The sequence below is a fragment of the Haliotis cracherodii genome, unplaced genomic scaffold, assembly GCF_022045235.1.
Source record: "Haliotis cracherodii isolate W230 unplaced genomic scaffold, xgHalCrac1.p SCAF_7, whole genome shotgun sequence".
In the NCBI taxonomy this organism is placed as follows: domain Eukaryota; kingdom Metazoa; phylum Mollusca; class Gastropoda; order Lepetellida; family Haliotidae; genus Haliotis; species Haliotis cracherodii.
In genome coordinates this window covers 1,125,437-1,143,494 of record NW_027266330.1, presented here as the reverse complement: position 1 = coordinate 1,143,494, position 18,058 = coordinate 1,125,437, and the positions used below count along the sequence as shown (strand labels likewise).

Genomic DNA, 18,058 nt, shown 5'->3' with positions numbered 1-18,058 from the left:
CCAGCGATATGACGGCGGTCTGTAAATAATCGAGTGTTCGTACCATACAAACAAGTGATTGACATCATGAGAGTTTATCGAATCAGTTGGGACACAATGACATGCATGAACCATGTCTGAGCGCCTGTTACGACAAACATGGGTTGTTTAAGACCAACTCTAATACGGATAATCACGGGGGTATAAGCTCTGTGTCTCCGACATACTTTATTGTTGACGATGGTACAGCTGGGCGTAGATATGATCGAGGCTCTCTTGTACTGCAGTTTACACTGAAACCAGTGCGCGTGCGCTCCCCCGTACAAAGAGGAGCATAAGTTATGGAAGGACAGCTGGGTTAGAATGATCACGTATTTACAAGTAATCCAGAGACATCGGTGTCGCAAAAAAGCGATTGGTTATGAAATCGAGGTATGCGACACACTCTTGTTAAAAGACAACCAACTGACGTCAACATACCACTGCTATACGTTTCCTGGGTTTGTCTTTATCAAATTTAACAGCATGTAGTTATACAGCACAGAATCGGGGCGCTATTGATGTCGCGTTCAGCCGCGAGACATGTGTTATCATATGCAAAATCTTTATCTACGCTTTCGGGGCTTTGTTGTTTCATCAGCAGGCCCGGGGACATGCGTATTGATAAACACTTCCCCTGTAATAAAGTGGTAGGTGAGTATAGCTGTATCGTTATTGAGGAGGAGTGTCCTTGGATCAATGAGTGTGGTGATCGTGGGGACAGCTGTCGTCACACATGGTGCATGGTCGATCCCCTCGTGGCTCACAAACCTCCTCATTACACGCTAAGCACTCCAGACGGGAAATCCTCAGCCTCGTCATCCTCAGGTCGGACCAAGGTGAGTAAGATAGACTAAAACTTCCTCCTCCTCATCAGTAAATTGACGTCTCGGTATTCACAGAGTTGTGTATCACCGTGAATATTGTTTTGACAAAGTACTTTTTCATATGACAGTGTATGTGTTCCATGTCGTGCTGTGAACATGCTGTTGGCTGGTGCAGCTGTTGATGTCTCGGCCAACTTGTACACGTGCTGAACTGAACGAATAATTTCAAAACATTTTAATCGTTAACTCAAACTCTGTTAACTCGATGTTTTACTTAAAATGATTAATAGGCTGGGCCCGTTTCACAAAGCGACTTTAGCGCAAAGAAGAAGTATTTCCCAAATGCAACAGGCGCGAAGATCGCTTTGTAGAACCGGACTCCTGCATCCCTGTGATCTGACATCGGCACCCTGCTTGTCCCAAACTACGGATGTCTCGAATGATATTTGATTACCCTTTGACTTCGAGTTAGCAATCTTGCAGGCCTTTACTGTGCCTTAAAGTACAGCCATGACGTCATTCTATTGTTTCAACTGTAAATTAATATTCTGTAACGAAATGACAGTTTACTGACAAATTTCTTGTTTTTCAAATTTTAATCTCCTTGATAAATTTAAGCACGTATACGTATGTACTGGCTACAACGATCAAATCGTACAAATAACACGTGCTTTTCGAATAAACGAGCTTATTTAAATGCAGATATGGAAGCACCAGTTAAAGATTCTCATGTATGACGATTGCACTGCTTGACATATCATTGCAGCATAAGTGCGTAGTATTTATGTTCGTTTATTGGTTGATCTATTTTAACGTTCAGGATGTATTTTAAATCTCATTACACAGTATTTTGATACTTTGAAGTTGTACATTCAGTCAGATAACGCATGCGCAACTCAACTCTCGTGACGAAACCTGATACCCATGTGCATCGAATGTACTTGTGCACTGCCTCAACTGAGACAACAGACACGTGTTATGAAATATGAAATACTTTCTTAGAAATATGAAACAATGTATTGATGCAGCTGTCACTGTCAATGTATTTCCCTTGAAGGTATATGAGTGTCGCTCAACGTGCACACAACCCCGGGTACAACGCTTGACTTGAGGACCCAGGGCACAACGCTTGACTTGAGGACCCCAGGGCACAACGCTTGACTTGAAGACCCAGGGCACAACGCTTGATTTGAGGACCCACCATGCGGAAGGTGTACCGGATCGTGCCGCGGCTTCTGGTCGTGGCAGCTGTAGTGTGTTTCTTCTTCTTCTCTAAAAGGTTCTACAAGACGGACGAGCTGCCTAAATGGTGGAGTAAATCAGAAATGAAAGTGGCCCCGCTTGCGCCACGCCCAGATTTCAATACATATCTCAATAACAGTAGACCTGAGCATGTGAAGAAGATCAACAGTGATGTGAAAGCTGATGTTGATGATGATGAGGATAATGATGATGTGGCTGAGCATGATGTCGTAGAGGAGAGGGATGCTGTTCAGGATGGTGGAGTTGAGGTCAAGCATGAGGGGGTAAGGGACGCCGTACAGGTAGATGACGACAAGGAGAAGGCAGTGCGCGGTGACGCCGTGCAGGTTGATGCCGACAGAGGGAAGGCAGTGCGCGGTGACGCCATACAGGTTGATGAGGACAGAGGGAAGGCCGTGCACGGTGACGCCGTTAAAGCCAACGTGGACGTCCCAGCTGTACAGGTCAAGGGAGATAATCCAGTTGAGGATGTGACGTACCCGGCGTTTGTGAAGGAGAGTGTCGAGGGTGGCCTGGGTACGTCTGCGACAGAGTGCACACAGGCTTCATGACGACTTTATAAATAACATGTTATACTGTGTCACTTGGCATCATGATTTATTAAATACGCACCTATCAACTTCATTGAAGACCGCCTCCGTGGTCTGGTTGTAGAGCGTGCGCCCGGTGAGCGAAAGGTCGGGGTTCAATCCCCGATCCCATCATACCAAAAGACCAAAAGATGGTACTTTTTACCCTGCCTGGCGCTCAGTATCAGGGGGTTAAAACAAGAACTGCCCGGCTCGTAGTCGGAATACTGCGTCTGAGTGGGGGTATTCATGTTAAACTGCGGCATGGTGTCTCAGTGGGCTAGCACTGTAAAATCGTCTTTAGTCTGGACTACGTATCAGCAGCCACACACACACGTGCATGTACGTCGCTATATAAGTGCAATAATCTTCAACACGTGTTTGTATGTCAGTTCTATAGACACGTGTTTGTATGTCAGTTGTATAGACACGTGCCTGTCATTTCTATAGACACGTGACTGTATGTCAATCCTATACATATATGTATGCCAGTTCTATAGATACGTGTGTGTATGTCAGTTCTATAGACACGTGTCTGTATGTCAGTTGTATAGACACGTGACTGTATTTCAATCCTATACATATATGTATGCCAGGTCTATAGATACGTGTTTGTATGTCAGTTCTATAGACACGTGCTTGTATGTCAGTTGTATAGACACGTGCCTGTCATTTCTATAGACACGTGACTGTATGTTAATTCTATAGACATGTCTGTATGTCAGTTCTATAGACACGTGTTTGTATGTCAGTTCTATAGACACGTGCACGTCATTTCTATAGCCATGTTGGTATCATTGGTAATACAATGGCCGATGCTGCTGCAAAAGCAGCACTCACCAAATCTGTGACACCACTTCTTCTACCATACACTGATTTTAAACCCATAATTAGATCTTACATCCATGATCTAATGCAAAAGAAGTGGGACACTCAAGTAGGTATAAATAAATTACATGAACTTAAACCAACTATCGGCTACACCTACTTGGGCTGTCAGTCCAGATTTGAGGAGGTCATAATACGACGATGTCGTATTGGCCATAGCAGGTATACAAACGATTATTTATTGAAAGGTGAAGATCCTCCGTTTTGTATCCCTTGTGATGAAAGAATCACCGTCAAGCATGTCCTGCTTGACTGTGTTGATTTTTCCATCACAAGGGATAAATATTTTACATCATCATCAATTAAGGATCTTTTTAATAGAATCAATTCTCATTTAATCATAGGTTTTTTAAAAGAAATTGAACTTTTTGATAAATTTTGAATTGTGTACATAGCTATATTTTATATTGGTAATGTATAATTTGTAACTTCGATGGTCAGTGGCTATATCCTCAAAGGGGGTTGAAGTAGCGTAAAATTATTGTCCCCCTGAGAGGATATGTAAGACCACATCATTCAAAGTACATTTATTCTTACCTCGGTTTTACAACGTAGTATATTTGTTTCTTTTAATGGTTGGCTAAAATTGAATACCATTACCAGCAGCTGAAGGGATGGTGTAAATCCTACTGGGGAGCCGTGCAGGTAGCAAAAGTAATGTAAGTCCCCTCGGTCCCTTGTACGGTGGCCTAACTTTGGTTGCTGGTGATCTATAGCCCAATTTTATATTGTCTTGTTGATTATAAATGTATTGTTTTAACTGTTCTCAACTAGTTTTACTATTGAACCTGTGATATTCTAGTTATCTTACTGTCCATCGTTGACAGCTTTTTATTAAATCAAAATGTAATTATTATAACTGTTTCGTCGCGATATGGCTGAAATACTGCCGATGTGACGATAATTCTCACTCACTCACTCATTTCTATAGACACGTGACTGTATGTCAATCCTGTAGACATGTATGTATGTCAGTTTTATAGTCACGTGTTTGTATGTCAGTTGTATAGACACGTGCCTGTAATTTCTATAGACACGTGACTGTATGTCAATCCTATAGAAATGTCTGTCTGTCAGGTCTATAGACACATGACTGTGTGTCAGTTCTATAGACACATGTCTGTATGTCCTGTATGTGAATGTCTTACAGGTGAGCATGGCGTCCCCGCCGTTATGAAGTTGTCGGCCACAGAGAAGCAGGAGTCAGACCGGGTGATGAAGCTGAACGACTTCAACCAATACGCCAGCGACAGAATCTCCATCCATCGTCGCCTTGACGACACACGGGACGCTTAGTAAGTCAGATATACGTAGATAGACAGCATTACATTTCTAGTCTATAACAGATATGTAATATATCACATCTTGGTGTATAATACTAGTATATATGCTATACACTGTCACCATAAGCTATTACCGGGCGGGGTGTCATATAAATGCTATACACTGTCACTGTCAGCTATTTACGGGTGTATGATACAAATGCTATACACTGTCACTGTCAGCTATTTACGGGTGTATTATATAAATGCTATACACTGTCACTGTCAGCTATTTACGGGTGTATGATATAAATGCTATACACTGTTAGCTATTTACGGGTGTATGATATACATGCTATACACTGTAAGCTATTTACGGGTGTATGATGTAAATGCTATACACTATCACTGTCAGCTATTTACGGGTGTATGATATAAATGCTATACACTGTCACTGTCAGCTATTTACGGGTGTATGATGTAAATGCTATACACTGTCACTGTCAGCTATTTACGGGTGTATGATATACATGCTATACACTGTCACTGTCTGCTATTTACGTGTGTATGATATAAATGCTATACACTGTCACTGTCAGCTATTTACGGGTATATGATATATATGCTATACACTGTCAGCTATGTACGGGTGTATGATATACATGCTATACACTGTCACCTATTTACGGGTGTATGATACAAATGCTATACACTGTCACTGTCAGCTATTTACGGGTGTATGATATAAATGCTATACACTGTCACTGTCAGCTGTTTACGGGTGTATGATGTGAATGCTGTACACTGTCACTGTCAGCTGTTTACGGGTGTATGATGTAAATGCTATACACTGTCACTGTCAGCTATTTACGGGTGTATGATGTAAATGCTATACACTGTCACTGTCAGCTGTTTACGGGTGTATGATATAAATGCTATACACTGTCACTGTCAACTATCTATGGGTCTATGATTTACATGCAATACACTGTCAGCTATTCACGGGTGTATGATATACATGCTATAGACTGTCAGCTATTTACGGGTGTATGATATAAATGCTATACACTGTCACTGTCAACTATTTATGGGTCTATGATTTACATGCTATACACTGTCACTGTCAGCTGTTTACGGGTGTATGTTATACATGCTATACACTGTCAGCTGTTTACGGGTGTATTATATAAATGCTATACACTGTCACTGTCAGCTATTTACGGGTGTATGATATAAATGCTATACACTGGCAGCTGTTTACGGGTTTATGATATACATGCTATAGACTGGCAGCTATTTACGGGTGGATGATATACATGCTATACACAGTCAGCTATTTACGGGTTTATGATATACATGCTATACACTGTCACTGTCAGCTATTTACGGGTGTATGATATAAATGCTATAGACTGGCAGCTGTTTACGGGTGGATGATATAAATGCTATACACTGTCAGCTATTTACGGGTGGATGATATACATGCTATAGACTGGCAGCTATTTACGGGTGGATGATATACATGCTATACACTGTCAGCTATTTACGGGTGTATGATATACATGCTATAGACTGGCAGCTGTTTACGGGTGGATGATATACATGCTATACACTGTCAGCTATTTACGGGTTGATGATATACATGATATACACTGTCAGCTATTTACGGGTGTATAATATACATGCTATACACTGGCAGCTATTTACGGGTGGATGATATACATGATATACACTGTCAGCTATTTACGGGTTTATGATATACATGATATACACTGGCAGCTATTTACGGGTGTATAATATACATGCTATACACTGGCAGCTATTTACGGGTGGATGATATACATGATATACACTGTCAGCTATTTACGGGTTTATGATATACATGATATACACTGGCAGCTATTTACGGGTGAGTGATATACATGCTATACACTGTCAGCTATTTACGGGTGTATGATATACATGCTATAGACTGGCAGCTGTTTACGGGTGGATGATATACATGCTATACACTGTCAGCTATTTACGGGTTGATGATATACATGATATACACTGTCAGCTATTTACGGGTGTATAATATACATGCTATACACTGGCAGCTATTTACGGGTGGATGATATACATGATATACACTGTCAGCTATTTACGGGTTTATGATATACATGATATACACTGGCAGCTATTTACGGGTGGATGATATACATGCTATACACTGGCAGCTATTTACGGGTGGATGATATACATGATATACACTGTCAGCTATTTACGGGTTTATGATATACATGATATACACTGGCAGCTATTTACGGGTTGATGATATTTTCAGCTGTAAGGACGCTACCCACCCCTCCACACTTCCGGTAGCCAGCGTCATCATCTGTTTCCACAACGAGGCTTGGTCCGTGCTGCTGAGGTCCGTTCACAGCATCCTCGACAGGTCGCCGCCCCACCTGCTAAGGGAGATAATCCTTGTGGACGACTTATCCTCGATGGGTAAGAATCATAACTCCATGCATGAGGACTGCAGAGGATGAGTTACAGAATCTAGCATCACATAGACGACGTCACAGCCGACATTGTATAACGACATGCCTCCATAGTCTCTGCTGTGTCGTTGTGAGATAACGGTGTCCTTTATTCGCGGTGACTGTAGAATAGTTTTACGTCACTGTTGGCAATATTCCAGCAGGTCATCAGACACAGGCTTCGAACCTGAACTCTTCAACCACCAGGCTACCCAACCACCCCCGGGTGAAGTGATCGTCCACTGACATGCATGTCGCTTGTGTGTCATGGAGCTATCAGGGCGGACCATTCCCCCATGCATCATGTCTGTAGCAATGCTGCAGAAACGAGGATGTGTGTATCCTCATCATGTTACATGTAACATCAGACACCTGCAGACATCTTAACAACATGTTACATGTAACATCAGACACCTGCAGACATCTTAACAACATGTTACATGTAACATCAGACACCTGCAGACATCTTAACAACATGTTACATGTAACTTAGACGCCTTAACAACATGTTACATGTTACTTCAGACACCTACAAACACCTTCACACCATGTTACATGTAACGACAGACACCTTCAGACACCCCCGCAACGTGTTATATGTAACTTAGACGGCTTAACACCATGTTACATGTAACGTCAGACACCTGCACACACCTCCTGAACGTGTGACGTGTTACTTCAGACACCTGCAAACATCTTAACAATATGTTACATGTAACTTCAGACACCTGCAAACACCTTTACACCATGTTACATTTTCCTTCAGGCCACCTGAAAGCTCCCCTTGACCGCTACATGGCGGACTACCCGAAGGTGAAGATTGTCCGAGCGGCCCGGCGGGAGGGGCTGACCAGGGGCCGGCTGCTGGGCTATGACCAGGCCGAGGGTCCAGTCCTCATCTTCCTCGACTCCCACATCGAGTGTTTCCCAGGTAGGAACCAACAATACCACTTTCTCTGACCTCTTTGTCTGACCTCTTTGTCTGACTGCTTTGTCTGACCACTTTCTCTGACCGCTTTGTCTGACTGCTTTGTCTGACCGCTTTGTCTGACCGCTTTGTCTGACCGCTTTGTCAGCTATAATTGCTGCCAGTACATACTGGGACCCGTGAAGATCCGTGGTAGAATAGGTCCTCAGCAACACATGCTTGCCGTAAAAGGAGACTAACGGGATCGGGTGGTGAGGCTCGCTCACTTGGTTGATACATGTCATATCGTATCCAAATAGCGTGGATCGATGCTCATGATGTCATTCACTGGATTGTCTGGCCCAGACTCGATTATTTACAGACCGCCGTCATATAGTTGGAATATTGCTAAATGCGGCGTTAAACAACAAACAAACAAAACGATGAATTTTAGACCGGGTTTCCTAGGTGTACACCATCAAAGCACATCCCTTTGACTGTTGTAGCGAGCCCATGTGTATCCATGCGGGTTGACATACAGGTCATTTGTTGTGTCTGTGCTGGCAATCGATTTTATTTAGCATTTGTTTATAAAATTAATTGACGTGATATGTAAGTATATAACGTCGGTCCGGAGCACGTCCACCTCCTGTGGGGTCGGTAGGGGGGCCTCGTGGTGAAATCGTTCGCTCGACACGGCGAAGGCCCATTCAGGATTCTACACATGGGTACAATGTGTAAAGGCCATTTCTGGTGTCCCCCGCCGTGATATTGATTGTGTATTGCTAAAGGCGACGTAAAACTATACTCACTCACTTCACCTCGTGTGTCCCAGGGTGGCTGGAGCCCCTCCTGACTAAGATAGCCGCTGACCCCCGGGCAGTAGCGTTCCCCGTCATCCCGGTCATCAGCAGACTGGACATGGGCGTGCAGAACGTCATGAGTCTGGCGGTGGGCAAGTTCAAGTGGAACGGCCTGACCTTCACCTGGGGCGGCATGACCGGCAAGGAGAGCGCCAGGAGGAAGGAGAAATACGAGCCGGTCAGGTCAGTCCAGCCGCCGCTTCATCGGTGTTCATAGAGACTAGACCCGTTAAGATCCGGGGTAAAATAGGTCTTCAGCAACCTATGCTTGTCATAAGAGGCGGCTAAGGGGATCGGTTGGTCAGGCTCGCTGACTTGGTTGATGCATGTCATCGTATCTCGATTGAGTGAATCGATGCTCATGATGTCAATGACTGGATTGTCTGGTCCAGACTCGATTATTTACAGACTGCCCTCATATAGCTGGAATACTGCTGAGTACGACGTTAAACAAACAAACAAACATCATGACTAGTTCATGCTTTTTGTCAAATACGATGTATATCTCATCGAGTGACGATATGATTTTCACCCTGAAATAGTATATTTAAAGAACATTTTCGAAGATTTGTCAACAGCTGGTCAAGTTCATCATTAAAACTTAAACAATAACACGCAAAAGTATTATTTTTTTAATAATTTTCAATATTTATTGTTTAGTCTTCATATTTGGAAGAATATAAAACATTAGATAATATACTTTGTGGCGCACCATTGCGGCAGCGCACGAATACATTTTTACAACATAGCGGTAACCATGGCGATGATAAGTGTCCCGCTTCGTCGCCAGTTTGTGGCACTGACGTCCAACAAGAACACAACAGACAGGGAGGTGTTCGTTTGTTAGCAAGTTGTAAGACATCAGTCAGTCAGTAACACCACGGGAAAGGTTGTTACTCATCTTGTTTTGTTCCGGTTCTACGCAAGTAGCCGAAACAAGGGAGACAACTTTCAAGGGCGGTAACTCTGGATGAAACTAGTTCCGTCATTCCAGGGCCATAAAAATACTGCTTTATCCTCTTTCATACTAGTGAAAATACTGGTTTTCAGTTTTATAAAAGTGGATATGACTTTTGATGAAAATAAGACTTTTATTCTTTTTGTGTAACTGCATATATCGCACCTATATGTACGTGTATAATGAATGGTGTTGTGGTTGGTTGGTTGGTTGTTTAACGCCGCAATATTCCAGTTATATGACGGCAGTCTATAAATAATCGAGTCTGAACCAGACAATCGAGTGAATTACATCATGAGCATCGATCCATGCAATTGGGATCGATGACATGCATCAACCAAGTCATTGAGCCTGACCACCCGATCCCGATAGTCGACGCTTACCGTAAACATAGTCGCCTCTTACGACAAGCAATGATGTTATGTGTCTTTGTGTGTCCGGCAGATTGTCCTGCTACATATTGAGATCCATCTGTTATTGTTCCCTAGATCCCGCGTGTGTCCGGCAGATTGTCCTGCTACATATTGAGATCCATCTGTTATTGTTCTCTAGATCCCGCGTGTGTCCGGCAGATTGTCCTACTACATATTGAGATCCATCTGTTATTGTTCTCTAGATCCCGCGTGTGTCCGGCAGATTGTCCTGCTACATATTGAGATCCATCTGTTATTGTTCTCTAGATCCCGCGTGTGTCCGGCAGATTGTCCTGCTACATATTGAGATCCATCTGTTATTGTTCTCTAGATCCCGCGTGTGTCCGGCAGATTGTCCTGCTACATATTGAGATCCATCTGTTATTGTTCCCTAGATCCCGCGTGTGTCCGGCAGATTGTCCTGCTACATATTGAGATCCATCTGTTATTGTTCCCTAGATCCCGCGTGTGTCCGGCAGATTGTCCTGCTACATATTGAGATCCATCTGTTATTGTTCTCTAGATCCCGCGTGTGTCCGGCAGATTGTCCTGCTACATATTGAGATCCATCTGTTATTGTTCCCTAGATCCCGCGTGTGTCCGGCAGATTGTCCTGCTACATATTGAGATCCATATGTTATTGTTCCCTAGATCCCGCGTGTGTCCGGCAGATTTTCCTGCTACATATTGAGATCCATATGTTATTGTTCTCTAGATCCCGCGTGTGTCCGGCAGATTGTCCTACTACATATTGAGATCCATCTGTTATTGTTCCCTAGATCCCGCGTGTGTCCGGCAGATTGTCCTGCTACATATTGAGATCCATCTGTTATTGTTCCCTAGATCCCGCGTGTGTCCGGCAGATTTTCCTGCTACATATTAAGATCCATATGTTATTGTTCTCTAGATGCCGCGTGTGTCCGGCAGATTGTCCTACTACATATTGAGATCCATCTGTTATTGTTCCCTAGATCCCGCGTGTGTCCGGCAGATTGTCCTGCTACATATTGAGATCCATCTGTTATTGTTCCCTAGATCCCGCGTGTGTCCGGCAGATTTTCCTGCTACATATTCAGATCCATATGTTATTGTTCTCTAGATCCCGCGTGTGTCCGGCAGATTGTCAAGCTACATATTGAGATCCATATGTTATTGTTCTCTAGATCCCGCGTGTGTCCGGCAGATTTTCCTGCTACATATTAAGATCCATATGTTATTGTTCTCTAGATGCCGCGTGTGTCCGGCAGATTGTCCTACTACATATTGAGATCCATCTGTTATTGTTCCCTAGATCCCGCGTGTGTCCGGCAGATTGTCCTGCTACATATTGAGATCCATCTGTTATTGTTCCCTAGATCCCGCGTGTGTCCGGCAGATTTTCCTGCTACATATTCAGATCCATATGTTATTGTTCTCTAGATCCCGCGTGTGTCCGGCAGATTGTCAAGCTACATATTGAGATCCATATGTTATTGTTCTCTAGATCCCGCGTGTGTCCGGCAGATTGTCCTGCTACATATTGAGATCCATCTGTTATTGTTCCGGGGGCACGGGTGGCCCAGTCGTCTAAGGCGCCGCGATTCGCTGTGCAGAGTTGCGTCCCCTGGACACGCCAGAAACCTATGATTGTGGGTTCGAATCCCGGTTCGCCCCGATTATGTTTCTAGGTTTGTCAGCACCATACCCGTGCTCGTGGGTTTCACCGAAGTGGTAAACGTCTGAGACCTGCATCACTTCGGGCTTTCCTCCCACATTAAGCTGACACGCCGTGATATAACTGGAATACTGTTAAAAGCGGCGTTAAACCAAACTCACTCACTCACTGTTATTGTTCCCTAGATCCCGCGTGCGTCCGGCAGATTGTCCTGCTACATATCAAGATCCATATGTTATTGTTCTCTAGATCCCGCGTGTGTCCGGCAGATTGTCCTGCTACATATTGAGATCCATCTGTTATTGTTCCCTAGATCCCGCGTGTGTCCGGCAGATTGTCCTGCTACATATTGAGATCCATCTGTTATTGTTCCCTAGATCCCGCGTGTGTCCGGCAGATTGTCCTGCTACATATTGAGATCCATCTGTTATTGTTCTCTAGGTCCCCGACGATGCCTGGCGGCTTGTTCGCGATAGACAAGCAGTGGTTCACGACTCTCGGAACATACGACCCGGGCCTGGACTTCTGGGGTGGCGAGAATGTGGAACTCTCGTTTAAGGTTTGTTATTGTCAGGAATCTCGCGTTATTGCCTATAATCTCGCATTATTGTCTAGAATCTCTCATTATTGCCTGGAATCTCTCATTATTGCCTATAATCTCGATTTATTTCCTATAATCTCGCGTTATTGCCTGGAATTTCGTGTCATTGCTTGGAATCTCTCGTTGATTTCATGTTGCTTGTCTCCAAAACGTCATGCAGCTGGAATCTCGTGTTTATCAGGCGGGCTACACACAGTGGTGGGTGCAATCCTGGTATTCACGATCAGGCCTTGTTTGAAACAGATGGCTCATAATTTATCTTTTTTCAGTAAAGCGCAGTAAAGTAAAGTTGTTTCTTTTTGCACTACTGATGACCTGTACTTGTGTGTCGCCATGCTTGGGTCTGATGACCTGTATTTGTGTGTCGCCAGGCGTGGATGTGTAACGGGTCAGTGGAACTGATCCCCTGTTCCCAAGTGGGGCACATATTTCGGACTGTCAACCCCATCACGTGGCCGAAAGGGGGCGCCATTATGCGGAACTCCATGCGGGTGGCGGAGGTGTGGCTGGACGACTTCAAGGACGTCTTCTACGACTTCTCCTTTCGTAAAAGCGTACGTAGTTTTGAGTGTTGGCACCTTACAAGTAGAGGTGAGGTAAGGCTTGGTGAGGTGAGGTGAGGTGAGGTGAGGTAAGGTGAGGTGAGGCGAGGAGGGGTGGGTGGGGTGGGGGAGGAGTTAATGTCGTGTTTAATATTATAAAACTAAGATTGCGACGTGCATGCACGTGTGTTTGTGGCTGCTTGTACTAGTCCGCACTTATGCCGATTTTATAGTGGCACAGTTTAAAGTAAACGCCCCACTCAGACACAGCATACTGACCCCGAGCCGACCATTCCTTGTTTTAGCCCCTTAATGCCGAGTGCCAGGCAGGGTAACAACAAGTGCCATCTTTTACCGTCTTTTGGTATGACCCGGTCGGGGATCGAACCCCTCGGGCTTCCGCTCTATCCACTAGACCACTGAGGCGGTCTCTAATAAGTAGAGAGACAGGATCCAGTCTACAGTTACTCGTGGTCACTACAAGATGATGTGCAGAGCAACCATCGTTTCCACCTGGCTCTGTACCCGTGTCGTCATTCAGTGGTTACCCTACAGATGGACTGCAGTAAGGTGGTAATATATGCTGCGTATGTGTCGTGGAGATACCCATACAGTGGTCGGGTAGCCTAGTATTTACAGCGTTCGCTCGTCACAGCCAGGACCGGGTTCGATTCCCCACTTTGGTACAATGTGTGAAGCCCATTTCTGGTGTCCCCCCGCCGTAATATTACTGGAATATTGGTAAAAGCGGCGTAAAAGCACCCTCACTCACTCACTCACTCACTCACTCACTCACCAATCCAGTAGCAAGGACTACGACAGTGTACTGCATTGTCCTCCCATATGCGAGCTGAAGGGGAACCCCTGGTTTAAGCGGGATGCGCTGCTTATGTGTTTCATGATCGATGGGTTTGTTGAGTGATAACGCTGTGTTTCTGCTGCAGGAGTTCGGGGATGTGAGCGCCAGGAAGAAGCTGCGGGAGTCCCTGCACTGCCACGACTTCAGGTGGTATCTGGACAACGTCATGGACGGACAGCTGCCCCCCAACGTCGTGGCCCGCGGAGAGGTGAGACAGATCGCTAAGTATCACCAACACTGTGCTACCTACTCGGGGCATAATACATTTTTTTTTAAAAACCCAAAAAAACCTAGTTAGCATAACATGGAATATGCATATTGCATTAATCATTAATAAACTAATTACCGTCACTGATTTGTTCTTTCAGATGAACATCTGCGAGTCGTGATCGCTTTTATTTGTTCCACTGAAAAATGTTTGATTGGGAAATTTAACATTTCATCAAAGTTTCAGGACCAAATTTATCTTCAAATATAGAAAACAAAACAAGCCATAATGGCTTTTATGCAAATTATGTGAGTGGCGGGTACTACCGTCGGGGCATGACATGCTTAATATTCTCCTGAACAGATGATGTCATCACTGAGTTGAGTGATCCGTTCATAGGACTTTAACTGGTAGTTTTCCTCTTATGTCCAATGGAGTCTGATTCGTCGGATAATCATCCCTTGCTGTTCATTCGTCCTGCAGCAGTCGTGGGTTATCATCGTCTTCATCGCCTGAGCCTGACTTCCTCATTGTATTTCCATGTGTCATCCATATTTGGCATCTGTTTGTCTCACAGATCCGGAACACCCAGATATCCGTGTGTTTGGATAGCATGGCGTCCAAGAGGGTGCCGGAGTTGTACAGTTGCCATGGTGATGGCGGCAATCAGGTACGTGCCTTCAAGGAATAGAAGCTGAAGTCTTCGTGTGGGAAATCACTCGAATGACTATAACACTCAGTCCTCAGTCCTCGCACTGGTGCATAGTCTGTCATTCAGATATATGTATACAAATAAATTCAATCTAAAATGTTTAGCAAGTCTAGATTACTGCAGTAACAGTCTGAAACGAAGAGAGTGTATGGGCTCCTTTATATCATATATTTATTGAGATAATTTAACAACTGTTAAATCTGTAAGATATGATTCTTTCAGAGACTAGATGTTAGTTTAACTAGGATACGGGGATGTTGATGCAACTGGCAGCTGAACGATGCTTGCACGGCTAACCATGGGGTATTCCTGGGAATGTTTATTTTCCAGAAACATGTCTGTGAACAAAACAATAGTTTGTTTCCTTTCTATCACAAACAATACATTAAACACGGCGAAGTAGTGACTGGAAAAGAATTCTGTCCATCTGTCTGTGTGGAGAAACTGTCATCTCGGTCGTGTTCAGGCAGTGAACAGCAGATCAGCCCTTGGTGTGGGAGACTATCACAGGGGTCACAGGGGTCGGTTACACAACAGGTGCTTGATGTTCCAGTGGTGGGTGGTGACGGACACTGGTCAGATCATGCAGGACACCATGACGCTGTGCTACGAGGAGGGGCGACTGCGATTAGGCCGGTGTACACCCAGGTCACCCTACTGGATCCTGAATTACGAGGTAGGTGCACCCTGACATAGACTGTCACTGTCACAATCACAATCAGTGTCAGTCACAGTCACAGTCACAGTCACAATCACAACCAGTCACAGTCACAGACACAGTCACAATCAGTCACAGTCACAGTCACAGGCACAATCAGCCACAGTCGCAGTCACAGTCACAGTTACAATCAGTCACTGCCACAGGCAAGACACAGGCACAATCAGTCACAGTCGCAGTCACAATCACAGGCACAGGCACAGGCACAGGCACAATCAGTCACAGTCGCAGTCGCAGTCACAGTCACAGTCACAATCAGTCAGTTACACACACAATCAAAGTTTCAATTACATTCACAATCAGTGTCAGTCACAGTCACAATTAGTCACAGGCACGGTCACAGTCACAGTCCCTTCACTACATTTTGAAAATTATTTTCTGTGATGAGGGTCGCTCACTAATCTTTGCTGTAACCACATTGACGTTTGTCCCACTGCCCCCAGTGACGTGTGTCCACTATCCTCAGTGACGTGTGTCCACTACCCCCAGTGACGTGTGTCCACCACTCCCAGTGACGCGTGTCCACTACCCCCAGTGACGTGTGTCCACCACTCCCAGTGACGTGTGTCCACCACTCCCAGTGACGTGTGTCCACTACCCCCAGTGACGTGTGTCCCACTTCCCCCAGTGACGTGTGTCCACCACTCCCAGTGACGTGTGTCCACCACTCCCAGTGACGTGTGTCCACCACTCCCAGTGACGTGTGTCCACTACCCCCAGTGACGTGTGTCCCACTACCCCCAGTGACGTGTGTCCACTACCCCCAGTGACGTGTGTCCACCACTCCCAGTGACGTGTGTCCACTACCCCCAGTGACGTGTGTCCACTACCCCCAGTGACGTGTGTCCACTACCCCCAGTGACGTGTGTCCCACTTCCCCCAGTGACGTGTGTCCACTACCCCCAGTAACGTGTGTCCACTACCCCCAGTGGCGTGTGTCCACTACCCCCAGTGACGTGTGTCCACTACCCCCAGTGGCGTGTGTCCACTACCCCCAGTGACGTGTGTCCACTTACCCAATTACTCTGTGTTTCAGACTCAGACTCTAAGACACGCAGCCACGGGCCTGTGCCTGGAGCTCAAGCCTCCGCAGACCGTCGTCATGGCCAGCTGCAATGGCGGACACAACCAACGCTGGGTGCTGCCGAAGAGGAAGTCCTGACAACAGCCTCCCCATCCTTAGTGTTCATCATCATCATCATCAGCAGCAGCAGCAGCAGCAGCAGCAGCAGCAGCATAACCATTATCATCATCAGCAGCAGCCTCAAGTGAAATAAACTTTAAAATAAGGCATATTCGCGACAAAACCCAAATTCATTAGAAATCTCTAAGGCAAAGGCAAGTCAATTGTACACTTAAAAGAACACTGTATAGTACAAGGAAATACATCAGACATCATTTTTCCCATGTACATTTTTTTTTAAAGATTTACTGAGGCCTTGACTGTGGTTACCCTGATCAATCAACATCGGAGCAAGACTCGTATGAACCAGGTTTAGTGAGGCCAACCATTACGGTTTGGGGAAAATACTTACCATAGTTTATCACAAATTCTGTAATTACGATTAAGTGAAATATATGATATCGGAGAGAGAGAGAGAGAGAGTGTGTGTGTGTGTGTGAGAGAGAGAGAGAGAGAGAGAGAGAGAGAGAGAGAGAGAGAGAGAGAGAGAGAGAGAGAGTCAGATAGAGTGAAATTATTCCCTTGTGCTTCACTCTATGTACAGGCAGTGATGAATCCATAAATACATATGACATGGTACATATGGTGTACCAAGGCCGTCCAATGGATGAAAAAACATACAAAATTAATACCAGCATACAGGCACATGAGTGGATTTACATGTTCACGAACTGATACATACCCACTCCCAGCACCTCCCACACGTCATACACACACACTTCCCCCACCCACTCCCACACACATCGACATGTTCCCTCACCCCCCCCCACCCATCCCCCCAACCCCCACCGGTACACCCCCACCGGTACACCCCTACACGCATCGACATGTCCCACCCCCTACCCCCCACCGGTACACCCCCAGGCGACCCCTACACACATCGACATGTCCTCCCCCCTCCCCCCAAACGGTACACCCCCCACCCACTCCACACACATCGACATTTACCCTTACCCCGCGACCCTACCGGCACACCCCCACCCTCCCACACGCTTAAATTCAATCATTTCCATCCAGACTCATGCATATATCCCGCCCAACATGAAGGTTAACACACATACCATCGTCCCCCCCCCCCCCCCACCACA

At 45.3% G+C, this 18,058-nt stretch overlaps 1 protein-coding gene across 1 annotated transcript; it reads left to right on the top strand.

Moving 5' to 3' along the window:
- The first annotated feature begins 735 nt into the window (after positions 1-735).
- LOC139447482 (polypeptide N-acetylgalactosaminyltransferase 5-like) lies at positions 736-17,855 on the top strand. The gene is made up of 12 exons (XM_071228878.1): positions 736-857; positions 1,903-2,624; positions 4,716-4,860; positions 7,154-7,320; positions 8,119-8,283; positions 9,095-9,305; positions 12,589-12,706; positions 13,120-13,302; positions 14,235-14,357; positions 14,935-15,027; positions 15,623-15,745; positions 16,824-17,855. Exons 2-12 carry the CDS (start codon positions 2,048-2,050, stop codon positions 16,947-16,949), a joined length of 2,031 nt encoding a protein of 676 aa, XP_071084979.1. The 5' UTR covers positions 736-857; positions 1,903-2,047; the 3' UTR covers positions 16,950-17,855.
- The last annotated feature ends 203 nt before the right edge of the window (positions 17,856-18,058 follow it).